Here is a 24,671-nt window from a genome sequence, read left to right as displayed (position 1 = left end):
AGCAGCTACCTAAAGAAGGTAAATAAATTCTAGAGAAAGCTTATGGCTCAAGATAAATATAGTCAACTTTCTATGAGCCCAGAGTGGATTGTCAAATTTGTGGATCATCCAAACTTTACAGTTTGGGCATTTGTTCTTCTTCCAACAGAGTTTAGAAAGGCAATGGGAAGAGGAGAAATATAAATGTCATTTTTGCTTCTACTTAATTGCTTCTTATATGTAATATATCACTGAAAAACAAGTGTAATGGAGAAATCAGTTGATACAATCATTCAGTTATAAATGAAAGTTGATTTTATGTAGAAAATTAATGTACAAGTATCTAATAAGTAACGATTATGATAGAACAAGTGTAAAAGTTTAAAAAGTGAACTTTTTTAGTCACCAGTTTTTATGTCCATACTTTTTTCTTGAGTCCATACTTTTTATGTCCATACTTTTTGCTTGAGTTTTTACTGTTTTAGGTTGTCATTTACTAATCTAGGTTATAAATGTTGTGGGTAATATGCAAATTGTATATTCTTAGTGAAACATGAAGGTTTTTTAAAAATGTTACTTATTTTCTTTTAGTGCCTCCAGAAAAACCTAAAAATTTGAGTTGCATTGTGAATGAGGGCAAGAAAATGGTGTGTCAGTGGGATCCTGGAAGGGAAACATACCTGGAAACAAACTTCACTTTAAAATCTGAATGGTAAGTTATTTTAGGTTTATTGTATGTTGGATTTATTAAATTAGTCATTTGTGTTGGAGGTTTTCATTTGTCAGTAGTAATATCAAATGCAAAAATTTAAACATTTAACTTTTTATTTTGAAACATTTCAAACATAAACATAGAATAATATAATAAATGCCCTTGTACCCATCACCCATCTTTAACAAATGTCAGCTCATTTCCAGTGTTATATCTCACCCCAGATTGTTTTGAAGAAAATCCCAGACATATCATTTCATCCATAAATATTTTAGTACATTGAAGATTAATAGTTGCCTTGTGGGGGAGGGTAGTGGCTAAGATTAAGTAGAAAGGGGCATGAGAGGACTCTCTGCAGATACTGGTAATGTCTACATCCTAAAAGGGGTTTGAGTTATGCAGGCATATGCAGTTGTCAAAACTCATATATTGCATTTAATGTAAATGTTATCTAAAAATATCCAGAACAACCTGTTACAAAATGCTGATTTCTAGTTAATGGTGTAAATGATGAAGTGTTTGGGAGTAAAGTATATTGATGTCTGGAAATCGTTTTGAAATGCATAAAAAGAGAAGATGGATTAATGGAGGGAGAAAAGGATGCATAGATAAATAAATATATGATAAAGCAAATATAGTAAAATGTTAAATGTAGAATCTGGGTGGTGGGTATACTAGAAAATTCTTTCAGCTTAGTGCTATAGGTTTGGAAAATCCTACCCCCCTCCCCCCCAAATCTAAAAAACAGTGGGAGATTTTAAAAATGGATGGATCAGGCTAACAACAGGTGAATCCATTGCTCAATCTTAATATCAGAGAAAGAAAAACAGTCAGACATTATGTTGTCTCTGTAAGTACATACCACTCCAATGAATTTTTTTTTTTTTGACAGGCTTGGGCAGGTATCAAACCCAAATCTCAAGTGTCTAGATTTAATAGCAATTTTTAGGAAATAGAATATATTAAACAATGTATAAAATGTAACAGTTATTTTAATAACTAAATTGCAAGGAAAAAGAAACTAAGCAGGGGGAACCTGTAGTTTAAGAGATAAAACATATCATCATTTTGCAATATATGGAGCTTTTTTGTATCCCAGGCTCCACAAATGTAAAATATATATATATTTGAGAAAACTGGGGAAATTTAAACACTTAACTGAATATGTAATGATATTAAAGTTTTTAAAATGGTATTTGAGTGTAATGGTATTGTTGTTATGCTTAAAGTATTCATTGCTATTGTGTTGTCATTTTTCATTCCTCCCCACCCGGTTATTTGCACTCGCTATCTGCTCTTTGTATCTGTTTGTTGTGTGCACTTTCTGTCTGCTCGTCTTCTTTTTGGAGGCCCCGAGACCCGAACCCAAGGCCTCTTGTGTGAAAGGGGGGTGCCCAATCACTTGAGCCACATTCGTTCTCTGTTTATTGAGTCTCTGGTTGTGTCTTCTCGTTGCGTCAGCTTGCCATGCCAGCCTGCACATCAACTTGCTGTTTTGCTCATCTTCTTTAAGAGGCACTGGGAACTGAACCCGGGACCTCCCATGTAGGAGGGGGGCACCCAACTGCTTGAGCCACACCTGCTCCCCAGAATGTTCGTTTTTAAATATAAAACATCATCATGCATTCATAGTGACATTTCCAATTTTAAATAATTAAAATTTTTCTTTAACCTCATCTGTTTTATACCTTCTCTTTTCTTCTGTGCTGAAAACCCTCATTCCCAACAATGCCAACATAATCATTTGTTTTACCCCACAATGAACACAATAGCAGCAGAATAAGAATGCCAATATCATCACCAATTAATATGATTACTAAAAACAATTTTAAGATTTTTTTTCCCCTCAACCAAGGATGTATAGTCAAATTACTATGTTTCAAAGTCACTTGGAGTAGTCCCTTTCATGTACTTATGCCACCAACTCAATATATGAGCTCATATGTTTCCTTTTGCTTTTATATTTAGGAATTATTTTTAAACAATTATGTAAAATAATGTTACTCCAAAAAGTCAAACTATAATGATATTCAGAGTAGTCTTAAGTTTTATCTCCCCCTTCTATCATAAGTCACCTTTATTTTTTTAAAAAAGTTTGTTTTATTTTTCCTTTTTTAAAAAAAAAACTTTTTTTTGAAATACTTGCAGACTTACAGGACAGTCACAAAAATAATACAAACTGCATACAGAGAACTCCAGCATGCCTCCAGATACCCAGATCCATCAATTTTAACATTTTGTATAGTTGCCATGACATTGTCTATCTGCCTATCTAATCAACCTATTTATCAATACATTTTCTGAACACTTGAGTGTAGGTTGTGTACATCATATTCCTTGAACACAATATTGCCATGTACATTTCTAAGAACAAGGATATTTACTTAAGGGCAATTATCAAGTTAAAGAAATTTAACATTGATATAAAGCTTATAGTCTATACTCCAGTTTTTTCATATGTACCATTAATGTGCCTTTGTACCTTTTTGCCTCTATTATTAGATCCTTTCCAGGACCACATTGCATTAAATTTTCATTCCTTCTTTAGTTGCTCATTCTGTTTTTTTAATTGTGGGAACATATATATGCAACATAATCCTTCTCATTTCAACTACTCTCAAGCATACCATTCAATGGGATTAATCACATCCACAATGTTGCATATCCTCAATACCTTCTTTTACTAAAACTTTCCCATCCTGCCAAACAGAAAAACCCTATAGCCATTGTCTAATTGCTCCCCATCTCCCTCCTTCCCCACCCCCAATAATCTGTATTCTAGTTTCAAACTCTTTGAGCTTGCATATTTTCCAGTATTTTCTTTGTAGTTACCATGGAGCTTGACATCCTAAATCTGTAACATTCATTTTCTTTGATACCAACCTAACTTCAGTAGTATACACAAGCTATGTTCCTACACCCCTGTCCCCCCACCGCCTTTATATACTTCTTGTCATAAATTACATTGTTTATACTTTGAGCCCAAAACCACTGGTTTGTTGTCATAGTTTATGCATTTGCCTTTTAGATATGCTAGGAAATAAAGAGTGGACTTACAAACCAAATATACAATAGTATTGGCATTTATATTTAACCATGTCGTTACTCTTACCACATATTCTTGTTTGAATGGATTTGGTCTGTTGTCTAGTGTCTTTCCAACCTGCAGAACTCTCTGTAGCTTCTTCTCTAGGGCTGGTCTAGTTGTGATAAACTCTCAGCTTTTGTTTATCTGGGAATGTTTTACTCTTTTCCTTATTTTTAAAAAACAGAATTTTCAGATACAGAATTCTTGGTTGGCAGTTTTTTGTTTTCAGCACATTAAATGTTACACCCTTGCCTTCTTGCCTCCATGGTTTCCAATGAGAAATTAGCATTTAATCTTATCCATGTATGTGACACATTGCTTCTTTCTTGAGGCTTTCAGATAACGTGTTGTCCTTAAATTTGGGTAGTTCTCAGCCATTATTTCTTTGAATATTCCTTTTTGCGCCTTTTTCTTTTTCTGGGATTCCCACAGTGTGCATATTGGTATGATTGATCATGTCCCACAGATTGCTCAGGCTTTCTTCACTTTTCTTCATTCTTTCTTCCTGCTCTTCAAACTGGATTTCAGTTTTCTTCACATTTACTGATTCTTTTCTTCCGCCAACTCCAATCTGTTGTTGAACCCCTCTAGGGAATTTTAAATTTGTTATGTGGTTTTCAGCTTCGTTTGGTTGCTTTTCATAATTTCCATCTTTCTTGATGATATTCTCTCTGTTTTCATCTATCATTTTTCTGATTTCCTTCAGCTTTTTTGGTCCATGTTTTCCTTTAGCTCTTTAAACATAGTTAGGATCTTTTAAAAAAGACTCTGTTTGGTATGCCCCAGGATTGCTTCTCCTCATCAGTTGTTTCTAATGCTTTATTTTCTCCTTTGCCTAGGCCATAACGTCCTGTTCTTTGTGTATTATATAGTATTTTGTGGAAACGTGAACTTTTTGATATTTTAATGTGTTATGCAGAGGAATCTGTTCCTTCAGCTTGTATCCAGCTAGTGCTATGATAAAGCTTTCCTTGAATGCCAGGAGCCAAAAGAAAAAAGAAAAGTCACTTCCCAGTCTTTGCAGATGACCTTTTCAAGTGCTTTCTTCAGGGTTTATCCACTCAGTGAGTGTAGAGAGTAGCTCCAGGCAAAGTAAAGGGGTCCTCTCTGATCCTTTCTCTACACAGGTCTTGCGCATTTACATAGTCTACACATGTCTTCTCCTCCCTAGGAAACAATTTCCTCACAACTGTCCTACAGCCAGCAATCCCTTGTCCAGTGCTCTTCCACAGCATTCTGTAGGGAGAGCTCTGTGAAATGCCTTGTACACGGTACAGGTTCTGGGACAGTGAGTCCCTAAGGTCGTCACCTTACATACTGAGTCAGACATACCTGCGCTCAGAATGTGCATGAGGGTTACAGAAGTCTACACTGGGGGGCCTTGTCTGTTTCTGTGCAGAGCCTGTGAGGAGTAGGGATGGGCCAGCCAGGGAGCTTTTTCTTAGTTTGGCTTAACCTCCAGAAACCTGGAGTTTTGAGAAATAAGCTTCCATTACTTTCTGGTTGTTCAAAGCTTCTGGGGAGCAGAGCCCTGAAATGGCTCGTTCCAAAATCCTGATCAGGGCAAGGCCTCTTTTTCCATTTTTATACAGTATGTATAAAAATATTTTTTTAATTAGTGTGTAATTTATAAACGTGAGTAAATATAGTGATACCACTTGAAGCATTCTGTAGTATCTGTGGTGATATAAATAAGAATACTGATTGTCTGGTTGGTGGGATTGAATGGAAAGAGGCTGAGGAAATTTGCTGGGGTAATGGAAATTCTTAAATCCAGCCTCCTGTCACCTCCTAGCATTCTGTTCTTAAAGACAGGCATTTCTGGTACAATAAGGATTCTGACTCAGGAAAAGAATGAAACAGTTCCAGAAGCACAAGGAAATAGACAAATAATTTGGGAATGGTAAGTGAAGAGAGCATAAAATTCTAACATGCAATATTTTTAAGTAAAATTTTTTAAATAATTTTTTATTTTAAATTAAAGGCAAATTTTAAGAACTGTTACTTGTTTTTAGTGATCAACATTTTACTCAAAAATTTGCTATGCTACAACAACTTGAGTTTCATCAAACCCTTTTCCAATGGCTTTTTTCCCTCTAATTTTTTCAAATTATTTTTAATTGCTGACTCTATTCTTTTTGTATTTAGGGCAACAGAGAAGTTTGCTGATTGTAAAACAAAACGTGACACCCCCAACTCCTGCACTGTTGATTATTCTCCTGTGTATTTTGTCAACATTGAAGTCTGGGTAGAAGCAGAGAATGCCCTTGGGAATGTTACATCAGATCATATCAATTTTGATCCTGTAGATAAAGGTATTTTTAAACCTGAATTTGGGAATTTATTAGAATATATATTGGCTTGTAAAATAAAATAGTTTTCACATTTTAATTAATATGGAATAAAGCAATTACATAATTATCTTAGTTACTTTTACAAAATCATTTTATCAACAATATTAAAAATAATTTTGAAAGAGAAATCTTCATAATACCGTGATAAAGCTGTTTTCGTTTTGTTTTGTTTTTAAAGAAGATGGCTTTTTTTTTAAGATTTATTTTCTTTCTCTCCCTCCCCCCCCCCCCCCCCCCGGTTGTCTGTTCTCCTGTGTCCATTCACTGTGTGTCCACTTGCATTCTCAGTGGCACTGGGAATTTGTCTCTTTTTTTGTTGCATCATCTTGCTGAGTCAGCTCTCCATGTGTGTGGCGCCACTCCTGGGTGGGCTGCACTTCTTTTGCATAGGGCAGTTCTCCTTGCAGGGTGCACTCCTTGCATGTGAGGCCCCCTACGCGGCCTTCGTGGCACAGCACTCCTTGTGCGCATCAGCACTGTGCATAGGCCAGCTCACCACACAGGCCAGGAGGCCCGGGGTTTGAACCCTGGACCTCCTGTGTGGTAGGTGGACGCTCTTATCAGTTGAGCCACATCTACTTCCCTGTTTTCATTTTGAATGTTATCTTCTGTATTTGTCCAATTCTCAGACATTTTACAGCATTGTAATCATAATATTAATGTTCCAATTTTTTTCCCTTTTTAAAAATTTTATAATCATAAACATTTATCTTTTGACAGATATCGGATACCTGAACCTGATTATATTAACAAATACAATAAATTGTCTGGGAAAACTAAAGTTTCTTTAGACATTTCCTCTCCATAGTGATAGTATGCTATAGCATTGCTTCAGAGAAATTAGTCCATGTGATGAGAATAATTGAATACAATGAAATAAAGAAAAATATAAAAGTTCGTGTATGACGTTGTAAAAGTAAAACATGGTTAACATTAGGATTTATTTTATTCTTCAGTGAAACCTAATCCACCACGTAATTTATCAGTCACCAACTCAGAGGAACTGTCTAGTATCTTAAAATTGACATGGATCAATTCAAGTATTAAGAATTTCATAAGACTGAAATATAACATTCAATATAAGACCAAAGATGCCTCAACTTGGAGCCAGGTAAATTGAAACATACTGTTATTCAAAAAATCTTTTCTTACAGTGCCTTAAACCTAAAATGTCTCAGTCATTTTCTGAATGCCTTCAAGTTTCTGGTTATGTGAAATACTGTCTTTGTCATCTCTTCTAGATCTTTATTTCAAACAAAAGGCAAACAGGTCATCCAGACAGAAATTACAGCTTTGCTGTATGCAGTAACCTTTAAGCAAAATACGGAAGGGACATAGGGTGATGGGGAATAGCACTTTTGATGGGAGATCAAAGGAATACAAGTAGTAAATAAAGTGGGGGACCAAAAATAGAGATGATATGAATAAGGTAGAGCAGTGAGTGATTGGCAAATTCACCTCTACATCTGTTTTTGTAAAGTTTTATTGGAATACAGCCATACCCATTTGTTTTTGTACTGGCTTTGACTCTTGTGCTGCAATGAAAGAGTTAAGTACTGGCCCACATGGCTAAAATATTTGCTGTCTAGCCCCTTACAGAAAATGGTTGTTAACCAACCTTAGAGGTAGAAGGATAGGTGGGGAGCTTGTAAGACTGGAAGGAAAAGCTATTAAGTTAGTATGGTGTATCCAAAGATGATGCTATCAACAAAATAAATACTTGGACATTTTCAAAAGGCTATCATCATAGTTTATTCATACTATTCTTTGTTATGCCTCCATATATCACTAGCAGAATGCTTTTGCTTTTGCTTTTGTTTCTCTGGTTGCAATAATGAGCTCATTCGGGAATAAGAACTTATTGCTTCTGTCCTCTATCCTACTCATCTAAAGGGCTCACAATACAATAAGAAAAAGCAACTAATCAAAATTGAATTAATGCTTCATGTTATACAGAGAGGATATGTGCTTGAAGCTCTTCAAAATATGTTTTTTAATATCATGGAATCTTAACCAGTGCTATAAAAAAGACTGATCCTATTTTGTATCCAATACTGAAAGCTCACAGTATTATAAAGTCCCAGAATTATTTATCTCTAATTAGTCTTTTTTTTTTCTCCTGAGAGACAAATTTATTTATATGATAGGTTATGTTTTTCTTGATTGGGCTGGATATTTTCCTTTGACTATCTAGATCTACATTCTATCCTTCTCCACCCTACTCTTTGTCTTGGAATGCTGAGCTGTATGAATTTCGTTGGTGGTTACCTATTCACTCTAGCTTTCTAATGAGTTTGGCTCAGTGGAGGGGAGAGGGCCTGGCATGAGAGAAGGAGGACAGAAGAGAAGGAGATCTGCATATTTGCTTTCTCTACTCCCTCCCTGGAGCTGGCTTTATTTGTCAACTCTAAGTCCCTGCAACTATCAAGGCAGCCATCTCTATCTGATTTTCTTCAAATCCTTTTGGGCCTGGGGTTGGTAACAGCTCCCTGCTGTTACAATCTCTTGATATCTAAAGAGGTTTGCCTAGATTCCCTGTACTAATAAACTTCTTGAATTAATTCTAACTGGAGAGTACTGTCATTTTCTCGCTGAGACCTTGAGTGTTACAGGCCCCATAGAAGAAAGAAAAGAAGGGGAAGGTTCCCATATTTCTCAGAGCTATTTCTTTACTGATTTTGACTGCTTTTTGACTTGCATTTCTTTCTCTCTAGAGCAGGGGTTCTTAACCAGGGGTCCATGGAAAGATTTCATGGGGTCCATGAGCTTAAATGGAAAAAAATCAATTTATTATCTTTATTTTCTCTGACCTCTAACTGAAATCTAGCATTTCCTTCACTTATGAATATATGTAATAAATTACAGTTGTATTCATTTCATGGCACATTACAGTTGCATATCTCAAAAAATGGCTCACACTCATCCAATACTTGGAAATGACTATAATTGTTTGACCCGACGCTAGTTGAGTGTCATAAAACTATTTGCCACTGCATTCTGAGAAGGGTCCATGGTTTTCACCTGACTGGCCAGAGGTTCTGTCGAACAGAAAAGGTTAAGAATCCCTGCTCGAGCTTGAGATTAATTTATTATATTATGCAGTTTAGAAGATTTATAATAATACCATTGGTTTTTTTGTGCTGGTTGATTTGTTTTGTTTTCAGATTCCACCTGAAGATACAGCATCCACACGGTCTTCATTCACTGTCCAGGACCTTAAACCTTTTACGGAATATGTGTTTAGAATTCGTTGTATGAAGGAAGATGGTAAAGGATTCTGGAGTGACTGGAGTGAAGAAGCAAGTGGGATCACATATGAAGATAGTAAGTAAATTAAGTTTTTGAAGAAAAAAAGCAAAAGACTTCCAGCTGTGAATTACTCTTGTTTGGTTTTAATGATGCTTACAGTAGACTTCATTGCTTCTTATTTTGTGATCATTTTATTCAAACTGTAGTGTTTTATACATTCATTTATGTAGGGCATCAGAATGTAAAATTTAATACGCATTATTGGCAGCACAAATCTATTTGATACCTAATTAAAGGAGATTATCCTGGAATGAGGGTCTTAGATACCATCAGAAAACTATTGAATTACTTTAAGGTTGATGAGTCTGGAATGTTTTATTAAAGAGTGGCCCTGAGATATCTCTAAATCATACCAGTCACGTTATCTAGTAAAATATAGCTTAGACCTCACTATCAAAGTATTTGTGGGAAGTGGATGTGGCTCAAGCATTTGAGCTCCCGCCTTCCACATGGGAGGTCCCAAGTTTGGTTCCTGGTGCCTCCTAGAGAAGACAAGCAAGATAGCAAGCTGATGCAATAAGATGATGCAACAAGGAGGCACAAAGAGGAAAGACACAAAAAAGCAGGGAGCTGAGGTGGTTCAAAAGATTATTGAGCTCCTCTCTCCCACATGGGAGGTGACTGGTTCAGTTGTTCACAGTACCTCCTAAAGAGAAGACGAGCAGACACAGAGCACACAGCAGATGGACACAAGAGAGCAGGCAGGGAGCATAAACAGTGCGGGGGCAGGGGGAAAAAATAAATCTTAAAAAAAAAGTTATTGGTACTCTACTTTTTATTCATTTTCTTCTACCAGCACTTGATAGACCCCTGGAAAAGCACTGATCCTGTATTTTTGGCTATTGGTCAGTTTGTTTTCATTTTCCTTTTTCCCCGTAGATAATATGATGCATATAATATAGAATCTAAAAGGCACATATTCCCTCCCCAAAACAACTAACATTGCATGATTTCTTATGTAGCCTTCCAGAAACAATCGTATGGCCTATGGGGTTTTCTTTTTGAACTTTTCCTATTACAATTTTACTCTTTAGGTCTTAATGGTAATGGCCATGACTTTAAAACCTCTCCTGCCACCAGTGGATGTTCTGGTAGGGGTTTAAATTGGAATAAACTTGAAGCATTTATCAGCTCTGCTAGTTTAGATAGAGGCTTTTCCTTTAGTTGTCTAGGTCTGCCTTTCCTCCTTTTTTGTTTTGTTGTCTGTAATGGCCTTTTCATGATCAGTACATCACTGCTTGGTTTTTACTCGTTTAAATCAATTTTTCTTCTATTGAATTACCATATTTTGTCATTATATTTGTAAAATACCAGTTGACAATACAAGATTTTTTAAACCAAATTGTTAGTATTTGACATTTTATATATTAAAGTGCTTTTCTCATGGTTGGTGATTATCACAATAATCTTGTGAATTGTTTTTATTATATACTATTATTCTGAATCATCCCGATATAAAGTAGTAAATTTATATTACATGTACTTCATTTATTTTGTTGTATATTCTACTTAGGTATTTTAAGCATTTAAGTAGGATTTTTTTTTGGTTTGCTTTTTAGCACAAAGAAATAAATAATGGTTTATTATGTAGGATATATTTGTATCCTTATAATTTTGAGGTTAGAAAAGAGTTCCAGTACAATATGAATGTCAAGCTATTGCCCTGGACTAAAGGAGACATAGGCTTATCTTGCTATGTTGGAAAAATACTGATAATAAAGAGAGACTATTGCACTCAAAAGGCAGGAATATTAAGAGCAAAGTAAAATTTCTAGGATTTTATTTTACTGTTAAAAACTTTTTATTTAAAAAAAGTGTTTTCCTTTTCTTTAGGACCATCCAAGAAACCAAGTTTCTGGTATAAGATAGATCCATCCCATACTCATCATGGTTATAGAGCTGTTCAACTCATATGGAAGGTAAAAAAAAAAATTTATATTTATATCTTTTGTGTGATATAAGATGGCATAGAAATAGATATAAGATGATAGATAGTGGGTTTTTTTTCCCCAGAACTTAAATTTTCAATCATTTTAGTATCAGCAAAGTTCTTCAGTTACTTTTAATAACTATATATAGATATTAGATTCTGTAAGAAGAAAGACCTTGTCTTGATCTTTATTGAGTTTTCCAGAGTGCCTCATAGAAAATAATATATAAGTTTTTTGTAATTGGTATTTTAGACCAATTACCAAATTTAAGCATAATGTATGTTGATAACAGGAAACAGAAAATCGTCATTCCATAAATGTGCTGAGTAGATGGCATAGAGAGAAAAGTACTCAAAAAAGACATAAAAGAATTTATTTCCACATAATACAGTAGACTGTATTATATACAGAGCAGACCGTATATAAGAAATAAATAATAAGAAATAAAACCTATTTTCCCTCTCTTAGTAGGTCATGATTTTACTCTTTATTCAGCATGCACTTTAGTACTTAGTTTAAAATTGTGATGTTGGTCTCTTCTAATTAAATGAGATTTTACATAATAGTAAAAGCAGTGAAATTGAAGAGAAGCTGGTTAATTTTGTTCAAGATTCATGATAAAATTTTTAAATAAATTTTTACAGACATTGCCTCCTTTTGAAGCTAATGGAAAAATCTTGGATTATGAAGTGACTCTCACAAAATGGAAATCACATTTACAAAAATACTTAGTTAATGACACAAAACTGACAGTAAACCTCACAAACGATCGCTACGTGGCAACTCTGACAGCAAGAAATGCGGTTGGCAGATCAGATGTGTCTGCTTTAACTATCCCTGCCTCTGACTTCCAAGGTTTGTGTCTGTGAGAATAAAGCCTGGCTCAGGGATAGAAGAGGATAGTTGGGTGTGAATGGGTTAGAGCAAGTTGTTTGAAACTATCGCCTCATTATCGAGATGACCATATTTTTAGAACTGGCAACCAAATAATTGTTATGCAGCTCACTTGAATTTTGTAATAAATTTTGTGGTAAAATTCCTTTGTAGAATTTTCTGATTACTTACCTATTTTTTAAAAACTGTAGATAACACAAAACTTAAATATAAAACTTATGTACACAAAACATTTGAAACATTTTAGGAAGGCAAGATTTAAGTTTCAAAATTGACTATCCTCCTTACATGTCAGTGATAATTAAAGTGCTTTTATTAATGAAAATACCTGTTAATATTATGGTATAAAAACTGATGACAATCCATAAATTATATGGTATGGAAATGCCTGCAAAATATCAAAACTTCAAATTTTAAGTGAATATCTGTATCATCCTTTTTTTTTCTCTCCCCTAAAGCTACTCACCCCATAACAGATCTTAAAGCATTTCCTAAAGACAATAAGCTTTGGGTAGAATGGACTGCTCCAAATGAATCTGTAAACAAATACATAGTTGAGTGGTGTGTGTTATCGGATAAATTACCCTGTATCCCAGACTGGCAACAAGAAGACGGTACTATACATCACACCTATTTAAGAGGTAAACCAGAATATAAAAATTCTTCATTTTTCTGATACTGGTAATAATGAATCATTAAGAAAAGGTAAAATTACTCTTTAAGAAGGTAAAGGAGCCTATAATTTCATGAGTAATGGTTAAAGAAAGATAAATTTGTGTTGAAGATATAATCTTCAATATGATGAACACTTAATTTTGCAAGTGGACAGATAAATAAAATACTATATAAAAATAAAAATTTTTCTTTTGAGGAATAGATAGGTTACTTTGGAAAAATTATAAATGAAAGAATTATTTAAAATAAATTTATCTTTAAACTTTGGTTATCTTCTAGGGGGAAATGGCACTAATTCTTTTTTTCCCAGTCACCTGACTAATTAGGATCTTTAGTGCCTTCACTACAGTGTTTTGTTTTTAAATTAGAGAAGTTGCAGGAAAATCACACAGAAGTACAGAGGTCCCATATACCCTCTCCCACATACGTGTGCACCATTTTCCCAGTTTTTAATACTTTGCATTAGTCCTAGGTTTTAATAGTGGCGTCTCACTTACTAGGTGGTTCCAGAGAATTAGGTATAATTTACTGTATAAGTAAAACCCAGGATAATTTGATATCAGAGCTTTTAAAATAACTTGATAAATATAAACCCTAATATAAATGCAGTCATTATTGAGTTTCCATATTACTCCCTATTAGTAACACCTTAATACAGTACATTTTTTACAATTCATGGAAGAACATTTTTATAATAGTTCATTGCTTACAATCAGTAGGGTTCACCATGTTGTACAGTCCTTTGTTTTTTAATTTTTATTCCAGTAACGTGCAACTTAAAATTTCTCTTTTTAACCACATTCACATATTTAATTCAGTGCTGTTAATTACATTCACCATGTCGTGCTACCTTCACCACCATCCAAAACCAAAATGTTCCAGTCATCCCCAAAACAACCTCTGTATATGTTAAAATTAACTTCCCATTCCCTACCTCCTACCCAGTCCCTGGTAACCTCTATTCCAGATTCTGACTCAGAGTTTGATTATTCTAATTGTTTCATATCAGTGAGGTCATCATACATTATTAGTCCATGTGTTTCTGGCTTATTTCACTCAACTTGATATCTTCAGGGTTCATCCATATTGTTGGATTTATTAGAACTTCATTCCTTTTCATGGCTGAATAATACTCCATTGTGTGTGTATACCACATTGTATTTATCTATTGGTTGGTTGATAATGAGTGTTCCTATTTCTCCCCTTCCTCTCCAACAGTTGTAATTTTCCATTTTTTTAATAGCTATTTTAGTGGGCGTGAAATGGCATCTCATTATGGTTTTGATTTGCATTTCCCTAGTAGCTAATGTTGTTGCGCATCTGTTCATGCGTTTTTTTGACCATTTATGTATCCTCTTTGGAAAAATGTCTATTCAAGTCTTTTGCCCATTTTTAAAATGGATTGTTTGTCTCTTTATTGTTAAGTTGTACAGTTTATTTATTCTGGGTATTAACTCCTTATCAGATATTTTGTTTTAAAACATTTTCCCATTGAGTAAGTTGTCTTCTCATATTCATGATAAAGCACTTTGATGCTCAAAAGTTTTTAGTTTTGGTGAGGTCCCATTTTATCTTTTTTTATCTTTTGTTGTTTGTGCTTTGGGTGTGAAATGTTAGAAGCCAGTGCCTAACACAAGATACTGAAGATGCTTCCTTACGTTTTCTTCTAGGAATTTTATACTCCTGGTTGTTTGTTTAGGTCTTTGATCTATTTTGAGTTAATTTTAACATCGGGAAATGTGAGTCCTCCAAATTTGCTCTTTTTAAGATGGTTTTGGCTATTCAGGGCCCCTTATTCTCCCAAATAAACGGGATGTTGGTTTTCCCATTTCTGCAAAGAAGGCCATTGGAATTTGATTGGGATTGCATTGACTCTAAATAGTTTTCTGTAGAATTGACATCTTTATAATATTTAGTCGTCCAATTCATGAGCATGGAGTAACCTTTTACCTTTATAAACAGTTTTACTTACTGAGCCTGAATCCAGTAAACAAAATTGAATGTTTCCTTAATGAAGTTGCAATTTTAAGTTACCATAAAATTATAATGTAAAAGATTATTATTATAGGAAAATATACTTAATCTACTCTTCTTACTGTAGGGAGCCTAGAGGAGAGCAAATGTTATTTCATAACAGTTATACCAGTATATGATGATGGACCAGGAAGTTCTGAATCTGTAAAGGCATACCTTAAACAAGCTCGTAAGTCCATACTCAACTTTCTTTGAAAGATGTTAACAACTTTGAATTAACGAACACATTCTTTCACTTTTAAATAAGGATATTGCTCCTATTTAAGTAATTTTATCATAAGGAATTTTTACTAAATTCTAATGATTTACCAAATTCTAATGATTTTCAATTAGGAAATAAACTTACTCTGTTTTACAGCACCTTCCAAAGGACCTACTGTCCGGACAAAGAAAGTAGGGAAAAATGAAGCTGTCTTAGAGTGGGACCAACTTCCTGTTGATGTTCAAAATGGATTTATCAGAAATTATACTATATTTTATAGAACTATCATTGGAAATGAAACCGGTAATAAAACTGTATCTGTTATTAAGAATCAGATGTTTTTTCCTAACCTTTTAAATACTAATTTAAATCTTATCTTTTCATGTTAATGCATGTAAGTATGTTTTATTTTTCTCAGAAAAGAGACACCTGAGAATATGATTTCTCATTGCATTTGTGATAACAAATAGTCTTTTGTGCTTATAGGAGAACCGCATGTAAGTATATTTTATTTTTTTCAGAAAAGAGACACCTGAGAATATGATTTCTCATTGCATTTGTGATAACAAATAGTGTTTCGTGCTTATAGGAGAACCATGTCAGGGTTATGAGAGTTTCCTGGTGAAATATTTTGATTTCTTGTTAATATTTTCATAATGCCAGTTATAGGCCAGATGAAGCAAAAACATTAAGTGGTTGAATAAAATATACTTACTGGTTTCTTCCAGCTGTGAATGTGGATTCTTCCCACACAGAATATACACTATCCTCTTTGACTAGTGACACATTGTACATGGTACGAATGGCAGCCTACACAGATGAAGGTGGAAAGGATGGTCCAGAATTCACTTTTACTACACCAAAGTTTGGTAAGAAATAATGAAGTTTAACCTTTCATTAATTAATTTCATTACCCTTTCATTAATGAAGTTTAAAGTCTTCTTTTTCTCCTTCCTTCTGTCCTTCCTTCCTTTCCATCTTTATTTTAATGTAACCAGGCTTAGTTCATATGCTAAAATTTTATTAGAAGTTCATCTTGGGCTCATAGAAAGGAATTTAGAAATTATAATTTTTGTATTCATGTTTATCTTTGGTTTCAGTTGTTTCTTTTTAGAAAATATTCTTGCTCATCAAGTCTTCCTGGTGTTTTTATTAACTGTTTCTGACTGAATTCACTTATACTCTGAATGCCCAAAGAATTTGTGTACCCTTCTAAACGGGTTCATTAATTCATTGGCAAAACTTAGGTGTGGTATCTTTTCCTTCCTCTCCTTATTCATACCTTTTATAAGTAGGTTACTGGAAAGAATAGTCACAGTTGCAGACTCCCACTTCCATATCTCCAGTCATTAACCTACTGAGATCAGGCCTCCACCCCTCCACCACTCCACTGAAATGTCTTTGGTGTCACTCTCAGAAGACTCTTGGTTGTTATAACTACTACATGCTTTTAAGTCTTCGTCTTTCTTCTTTTAAATGTTTAACTCTGTTGGCCTCTCCCTCCACTAAATTCCTCCTCCCTTGGTTCTAACAGTACTATTATTTATTCTTCTAAATACACACTCCTGAATCCCCCCTCTCTCTATACCTCTCTGTTCTCTCTCCTTTTTCTGCTGTTCTTTCAAATGGTTTATATTTGCTTTGGCTCTGTCTCAGCTCTATTTTCCTTTTTTTTTTTTTTTATTTCTCCCCCCTACCCACCCCAGTTGTCTGTTTTCTGTGTCCATTTGCTGTGCGTTGTTCTGTGTCCGCTTCTATTCTTATCAGCAGCACTGGGAATCTGTGTCTCTCTCTGTTGTGTCATCTTGCTCCATCAGCTCTCCATGTGTGTGGCCGCCACTCCTGGGCAGGCTGAACGTTCCTTTGTGCTGGGCGGCTCTCCTTATGGGGTGCACTCCTTGTGCATGGGGCCCTCCTACGCAAGGGACACCCTTGTGTGGCACAGCACTCCTTGCGCGCATCAGCACTGCATTGGGCCAGCTCACCACACGGGTTAGGAGGCCCTGGGTTTGAACGCTGGACCCCCCATGTGGTAGGCGGACATTCTATCCGATGAGCCAAGTCCATTTCCCTCAACTCTATTCTTATCTGCCTATTCAACCCCTGTTTGTAACTGCAGCCATCCTCTTTCTTCCCCAAATACATTTCTCTTCCTGTGTTCCACACTATAGCCATCTAACTCTTCTGTCAAAATTGGAAGTTTAGATGTGATTTTAGTAAATTTCTTCATTTCTATTTCCCCACATAAGATAGGTTTCAAATCGTATTGATTATGCCTTCTCATACTGCATGTACATATTCTTTCATAGTCATGACCTTCTTTGACCCTAAGCCCTTTATAATTTTCTCTGCATTTTCCCTCCCTTTTCTCAGTACATTGCCCCTTCTTCTTGTGTTTTGGCTGTTCCTGTAGCCTCCTTGAAGCACATTTAAGCTATGTATTTTCTGTGTTCCCATTATATTTGAGTCTTACATTATACTTTATTATCATTGTATTTGTAACTCCCACCCCAAGTGCCAGCAAAATGAATGATAAATAGTAACCTCTGTATTCCTTGGTGGTTGAATAATTGGTGAAGAAGAGGATAGATGGATCAGTGACTGCATAAAATAGATAATAAAAGATCCTGAACTTTGCCGATACAGCCTATGATGACTGTAGGTTCTGGAATAGTGTTTGTTGTGATGTGTTAATAGAATAGGTGTGTATAGGTATTTCTTGAAATAAAACTGTACCATGATCTTAGAAAAATAAAAATAACTCTTTAAAGTTTATTTTCCTGGTTATAAAAGTAATGCTATTTATAGGGGGTTTAGACTATGCAATAAAAGATAAAGACAGAAAAATGTCACCCATAACACCTCACCCAAAAATAATTCACAACATTTTTTTTACATCCCATGCAACCATTTTTTTCCCAAAAATTAGATCATACTTACTATTTCATAATCTGCTTTTTCTCACTTACCTGTCTTTATTATTATTCAATTAAAAATTGTTTCAATTACCCATCTTTGTTTATTATGACTTCTTCACGTGGTATGGGCTTTGCCTTAAGGACCTTATAGCTTAGTTGAAGAAATAAGGCATTAGTAAACAACACAAGTGCAGAGCCAGTTGGCACATGTAGATATAAATACAGTAGAAATTTAAATATTTCAGGAAGGGGGCAGTTTCACCTTCAAAGAAGGCTATTTATGGAGGAGGCAGTATTTGAGTCTTAAAGGAAGCAGACAAATAAAAAGAAGGCCTCTTAGAGCTTCTCAACCAAAGATCCAGGGCATGAAAAATAGGCTGAAGTTTAGCACAATAAAGGAAAGATTCTGCCTGAGTTTAATTTGGATATTTATTCTTAGCATTCAAGGGTTAATATTTTCCAACTAATTTTATATACGAAGGGATCTGTGTGATAGAAAGATAAGACTAAGTGAACAATATTAAGACTAAGCAATATTATTCATACATTTTTCCTTTAAAAGATTAATTAAAAGAGGGGGGGAGGAAGCTAACCAGAAACTACAATAAGATACTCATTTTTAAATTCTCCAATATATTGTCCCAGTTAGCAGTATATTTGATTAATAAGCCCCCTTTTAAATGCAGATAGGGATTTATATAATGCAGATATATAGTCTTAGGCTTGTTGTTTTATAGATGATATTATTCCTGCCTTTGCCATTTTTTGTGCCTTTGGAGCATCTCCTAAAGTTCTTAGCCCTATATCAGATATATCATCATTTTGGAAATGTTAAATAACTTAAAATTTTGGCTGAAGATTGTTGCATTTTTGTTCCTTGTAGAAGGTGAAATTAGTAGTCCAGTTTTTACTAAATCTTGTTTTATAGCTCTTCCAATTCTATCCATTACCCATATTTCTTCTGATATAATTTCTCATCTGTTTGGCAGTGTTACAATACAAACCTAAGGTTTGCTACAATTCTGCTGAGTGCAGATCATAAATGTAGTTAAACCAAAGTGGTTAGGCTTTGAAAGCTCTAAATTACCAGATTATCTATCCAGTAACTCAGTCCAGTGTTCATTATATACTTATTGTGTGGCCAGATACTGTTTAAGGATAATTTACCAAAGAGAAAAGGAAGGACATGTAACTTGAATCTTTAGTATGAAAGGGTTATTAAAAGAAAAATATTTCATTTTTTCAACATTACTGTGGTAGGGAAGTTCTACTATTTCTCCTTAGCATATGTCTCAGCAATTATTTCCCATTTTACCCATTTTTGTTTTTTAGCTCAAGGAGAAATTGAAGCCATAGTTGTACCTGTTTGTTTAGCATTCCTATTGACAACTCTTTTGGGAGTATTGTTCTGCTTTAATAAGCGAGATCTGTAAGTACCCTTACTCTTATTTTTGCAGTTTTTCCAGCTTTATTGTGATAATAATTTACATATAGTAAAATTCATTCATTAAGTGTATGGTTTGATCAATCTTAATAATTGTATACAGATGTATAATTGCCACCACAGTCAAGGTTTAGAACATTTCCATCACCCTAAAAAGTTTCCTTGTGTCATTTGTAGTCTGTCGTATTCCCAACTCCTGGCATCAAGCAATCACTGACCTGCTTTCTGTTACTGTAGCTTTGCCTATTCTAGAGGTTCATACAAATGGGATTGGATAGTATGTAGTCATTTCTGTATGACATATTTCAAGTAGTGTAGTATTTTTGAGATCCTCCCATGTTATTGTATATACTAATGTTTTCTCCATTTTATTGCTGCATATTATATAAAATATGGAATCTATTCATCTGCTGGTGGAAGTTTAGATTGTTTCTAGTTGGGGGTTTTTATGTATAATGTTGCTGTGAACATTCACATACAAATCTCTGCATGATCATACTTTTTGATTTATGTATGTTTAGCTGTATAAGATACTGCCATACTATTTTTCAAAGTAGCCACACCATCTAGCATTCTCAATAGCAATGTATGGGTGTTCTATTTGCTTCATACTATCATCAGCACTTAGTAGGGTCAGAGTTTTTTGTTTGCTTGCTTGTTTGTTGTAGGAGGTACCAGAGATTGAACCCAGGACCTTTTACATGGGAAGCAGGTGCTCAGCCACTAAGCTACATCTGCTCCCCAATGAAAGTTGGTATTTTTCTTTGTTTTGTTTTTGGGAGGTACTGGGAATCAAACCCAGGACCCTTATATCGGAAGCAGGTGCTCAAACACTTGAGTTACATCCGCTCCCCGAGGTTTTATGTTTTTTTTAAAAGAGTTATTTTTTATTTATTTCCCCCTCCTGCCCGTTGTCTGCTCTCTGTGTGCATTCGCTGTGTGTTCTTCTTTGACTGCTTGCGTTCTTGTCAGCGGCACTGGGAATCTATGTCTCTTTTTTGTTGTGTCATCTTGCTGCGTCACCTCTCCGTGTATGTGGCACCACTCCTGGGCAGTCTGCTTTTTTCACATTGGGCGGCTGTCCTTGAGGGGTGCACTCCTTGCACTTGGGGCTCCCCTACGTGGGGGACACCCCTGCGTGGCACGGCACTCCTTGCACGCATCAGCACTGTGCTGGGCCAGCTCACCACATGGATCAGGAGACCCAGGGTTTGAACCATGGGCCTCCTATGTAGTAGGCAAATGCTTTATCAGTTGAGCCAAATCCTCTTCCCACAGGGTTTTTAACTTTAGCAGTTCTTTCTAGTGAATGTGTAGTGCTCTCTTGTTTTAATTTCCAATTCCTTGATAACTAGTGACAGATCTTTTCATGTGCCACTGATATATCTTCTTTTCTGAAGTGTCTCTTGAAATTGATTGCCTGCTTTTAATTTGGGTTGTCTTTTGCTAATCTTGAGCTAGAAGAGTTCTTTATATGCTATGTTTTTAAAAAGTTTATCGATAAAGTTTATGCAGGTGTTTCAATCTGTTGATCTTTTTGTTTTCTTAACTGTTGACTTCAGAAAAACTCTAGAAAAACTTATAGAGAAGTTTTAAATTATGATGAAATCCATTTTACCAATAATTTCTTTTATGATTCCTGCATTTTTTTAATCTACTTAAGAAATGTTTGCCTAACCCATCATCACAAAAATTTTCTCGTGTGTTTTCTTCTAAAAGTTTAATAGTTTTAGCTCTTGTGTCTGTGACACATGTTAAGTTAATTTTTGTGCATGATATGAGGTCAGGTTTTTTTGTCATTGAATTTCTTTCATATTTATATTTCATATGAGGTTTCACTATGTTATATAGTCTCATATTACAATTTTTCGCTTTCCTACTAGTAATACACATGTCCTTAGACTTTTCCCTTTCAACCACAGTTATACCCACATAGTAGCTCTGCTAATTACAGGCACTATAAAGTGCTTTCACCATTTCTATTCATTTCCAGAGATTTACAAACACCCTATTTACCAATTCTGCACAGATTAACCCTCAGCTCTTCCACTCTCTACCCTCATTCTATTTTCTGGTGACCTGTATTCTAATTATTAACTGCATGAATGTACACAGTATATTTAGTTCATAATAACTCAGTCATACAGTATTGGTCCTTTTGTGTCTAGCTTCACTCAACGTAATGTCCTCCAGGTTCATTGATGTTATCATATGCTTCATGACTTCATTTCTTCTTATTGCTGCATAATATTCCATTGTGTGTATACATCACAATTTGTATATCCTTTTATCAGTTGATGGATACCTGGGCTGTTTCCATCCTTTGGCAATTGTGAATAACACTGCTATGAACATTGGTGTGCAGGTATCTGTTCATGTCCCTGCTCTTAGTTCTTCTGGGTATACACCTAGTAATAGTAACCATTGCCGGGTCAAATGGCAAGTCTGTATTCAGCTTCCTTAGGAACTGCCGAAAAGTCCTCCACAGTGGCTATACCATTCTAAATTTCCCACCATCAGTGAATAAGCATTCCTATCTCTCCCCATCCTCTCCAACAATTGTAGTTTTCTGACTTTTTAATAGTAGCCATTTTAATAGGTGTGAAATCATAGTTTTGATTTGCATTTCCTTTATCACTAGTGATGTTGAACTTTTTTTCATGTGTTTTTTCACCATTTGTATGTCCTCCTTGGACAATTGTCAATTCAAGACTTTTGCCTGATTTTTAATTGGGTTGTCTTTTTATTGTTGAATTCTATTATGGATATCTCGTTTTTCCAGCACCATGTGTTCAATAGACTGTTCTGGCCCAGCTGGGAGGGCTTGACAGCCTTGTCAAAAATCACTTGACCAGCCTGGCCATTGGCTTTCACCGTTGCTAGTGGGGTGACCAGTAACATCTGGGGCCCCTCACCTGAACATTAGCAGGGGGAGGAATAATTTATAGCTTAAAAGGTAACCATACAAGCCAAATCTCAATCTCTCTGCTTAGAGGAACGCACATCAAATCTCAGTGTGGATTTTCATCCTTCTCTCATTTCTCAGCAAGCTTTCCTCTTTACCCCCATCTCACTTGGCCATAAAAGGGTCCTTAGAAATAGACCCATTGAGGGTCTGTTTCTGAGTTCTCAGTTTGGTTTGTTTGGTCAGTCTGTCTTACCTTTATGCTAAAATCATGCTGTTTTCCCACTGTAGCTAGGTAATATGCTTTAATGTCAGAAAGTGAGAAAAGAATTTAAAGCTTCAATTTTAGCTCTTTTTTTTTTTTAATGTAAGCATTGAGCAGTATAAATTTTCCTCGAAACACTGCTTTTGCTGTATCCCATAATTTTGTTGTATTCTCATTTTCATTCATCCCAAGATATTTCCTGAATTCTCTTTCAAATTCTTCAACTCACTAGTTATTTAAGAATGTTTTGTTTAATCTTCATATATTTATGAATTTTCCCATTTTCTGTCCAGTATTGATTTTCATCTTCATTCTGATATGATCAGAGAAAGTGTTTTGTATAATAGGAAACTTCTAAATTTATTGAGAACTGTCTTCTGACACAGCATATGATCTATCATGAAGAAGGAGCCATGAGCACTTGAAAAGTGCTCTTTTGGCATGTAATGTTCTGTAAATGTCTGATAATTTAGCATATTATTCAAGCTCTGTTTCTTTTATCTTCTGTACAGTTCTGTCTAGTACTAAGAGTGGTATATTGAGGTCTCCAACTATTGTGGGGACATCTGTTTTTCCTTTCAGTTTTGCCAATAAATGTCTCATATATCTTGGGGCACTCAGATTAGGTGCATAAATATTTATTATAGTAATTTCTTCTTGGTAAATTGACTCTTATTAATATATAATGACCTTCTTCATCCCTTATAACAGTTTTCCAATTAAAATCTATTTTGTCTGATATTAATATTGCTACTTCAGCTCTTTTTTGGTTATTATTGCGGGGAATATCTTTTTCCTTCTTTCACTTTCCAACTGGTTATGCCCTTACCTCTGAGGTCAGTCTCTTGTAGACAGCATGTAGATGGCTCATATTTTTTCATCCATTCTGCCAGTCTGTGCCTTTTGATTGGGGAGTTCAAGCTAGTAACATTTAACGTTACTACTTTAAAGACAATACTTACTTTGTCCATTTTGTCCTTTGTCTTTCCATTGTCATATCTTAATACTGTCTTTTTACCCTTTAATTTATCCATCCCAATAAACTTCATTTCTACACTCTTTTCCAAGTCTCTTGCCCTTGTTTTTTCCTTTTAGGCTGCCGCACTCCCTTTAGTACCTCTTGTAATTCTGGTCTTTTCGCAACAAAAACTCGCTCATGTTTTACCTGTGAAGTCTTTTAAACTCACCCTCATTTTTGAAGGGCAGTTTTGCCAAATACAGAATTCTTTGCTGGCAGTTTTTCTCTTTCAGTACTTAAATATATCATACCACTTCCTTCTCCCCTCTGTGGTTTCTGATGAGAGGTCAACACTTTATCTCATTGAGGTTCCCTTGAATGTGATGCTTTGCTTTCTCTTGGCTGCTTTCAGAATCCTCTCTTGACATTTGATTTGTCATTCTGAATAGTAAGTAGGTGGCTTGGAGTAGGTCTATTCGAATTTATTGTTTGGAGTGTGTTGTCCTTGGATATTGATATTTATGTCTTTCATAAGGGTTGGAAAGTTGTTTTCTCACATATTCTTTCTGTCCCTTTCCCATTTTCTTCTCCTTCTGGGCCACTAATAATGCATATGTTTGTGCCTTTTGCATTGTTACCAATTCCATTTTTTTCTATTATTTTCTCTTTCTGTTCTCCTGTCTTTGCTAGCTTGCCCTCAAAATCACTAATTCTGTCTTTGAGCAATTCACATTTGCTGTTATGTGCCTCTAATATATTTTTAATCTCATCCCTTGTGTCCATAAGTGCTGTTACTTTCTTTGTAGTCTTTAGATTGTTCTTCATGCTCTCTCAATGTCTTCTTAATATCCTTTGTCTCTTTTGTCACATTTTCCTTTAGTCTTTGAATAGATTCAGGAGATTTGTGTGATTATCATTGATTTGTTGCTTAAATCCTGTGTATCTTGAGGATATTTGGTTTGTTCATTTGGCTGGGCCACTCTGCCTGTTTCCTAATATGGCT

At 35.1% G+C, this 24,671-nt stretch overlaps 1 protein-coding gene across 1 annotated transcript in view; it reads left to right on the top strand.

The window, feature by feature from the left end:
- Window positions 1–24,671, top strand: part of IL6ST (interleukin 6 cytokine family signal transducer) — a 52,502-nt gene that overhangs the window by 20,107 nt on the left and 7,724 nt on the right. The window contains exons 4-14 of the mRNA XM_004459335.5: window positions 571–691; window positions 5,928–6,094; window positions 7,090–7,244; window positions 9,298–9,457; window positions 11,276–11,361; window positions 12,018–12,228; window positions 12,726–12,908; window positions 15,044–15,145; window positions 15,335–15,481; window positions 15,907–16,047; window positions 19,429–19,525. Of these exons, the coding sequence (XP_004459392.1) occupies window positions 571–691; window positions 5,928–6,094; window positions 7,090–7,244; window positions 9,298–9,457; window positions 11,276–11,361; window positions 12,018–12,228; window positions 12,726–12,908; window positions 15,044–15,145; window positions 15,335–15,481; window positions 15,907–16,047; window positions 19,429–19,525 (1,570 nt within the window). The remainder of the gene's footprint in view (window positions 1–570; window positions 692–5,927; window positions 6,095–7,089; window positions 7,245–9,297; window positions 9,458–11,275; window positions 11,362–12,017; window positions 12,229–12,725; window positions 12,909–15,043; window positions 15,146–15,334; window positions 15,482–15,906; window positions 16,048–19,428; window positions 19,526–24,671) is intronic.

The sequence above is a fragment of the Dasypus novemcinctus genome, chromosome 2 (assembly GCF_030445035.2).
Source record: "Dasypus novemcinctus isolate mDasNov1 chromosome 2, mDasNov1.1.hap2, whole genome shotgun sequence".
Classification (NCBI taxonomy): Eukaryota; Metazoa; Chordata; class Mammalia; order Cingulata; family Dasypodidae; genus Dasypus; species Dasypus novemcinctus.
This window is presented reverse-complemented; position numbering and strand designations above follow the sequence as displayed.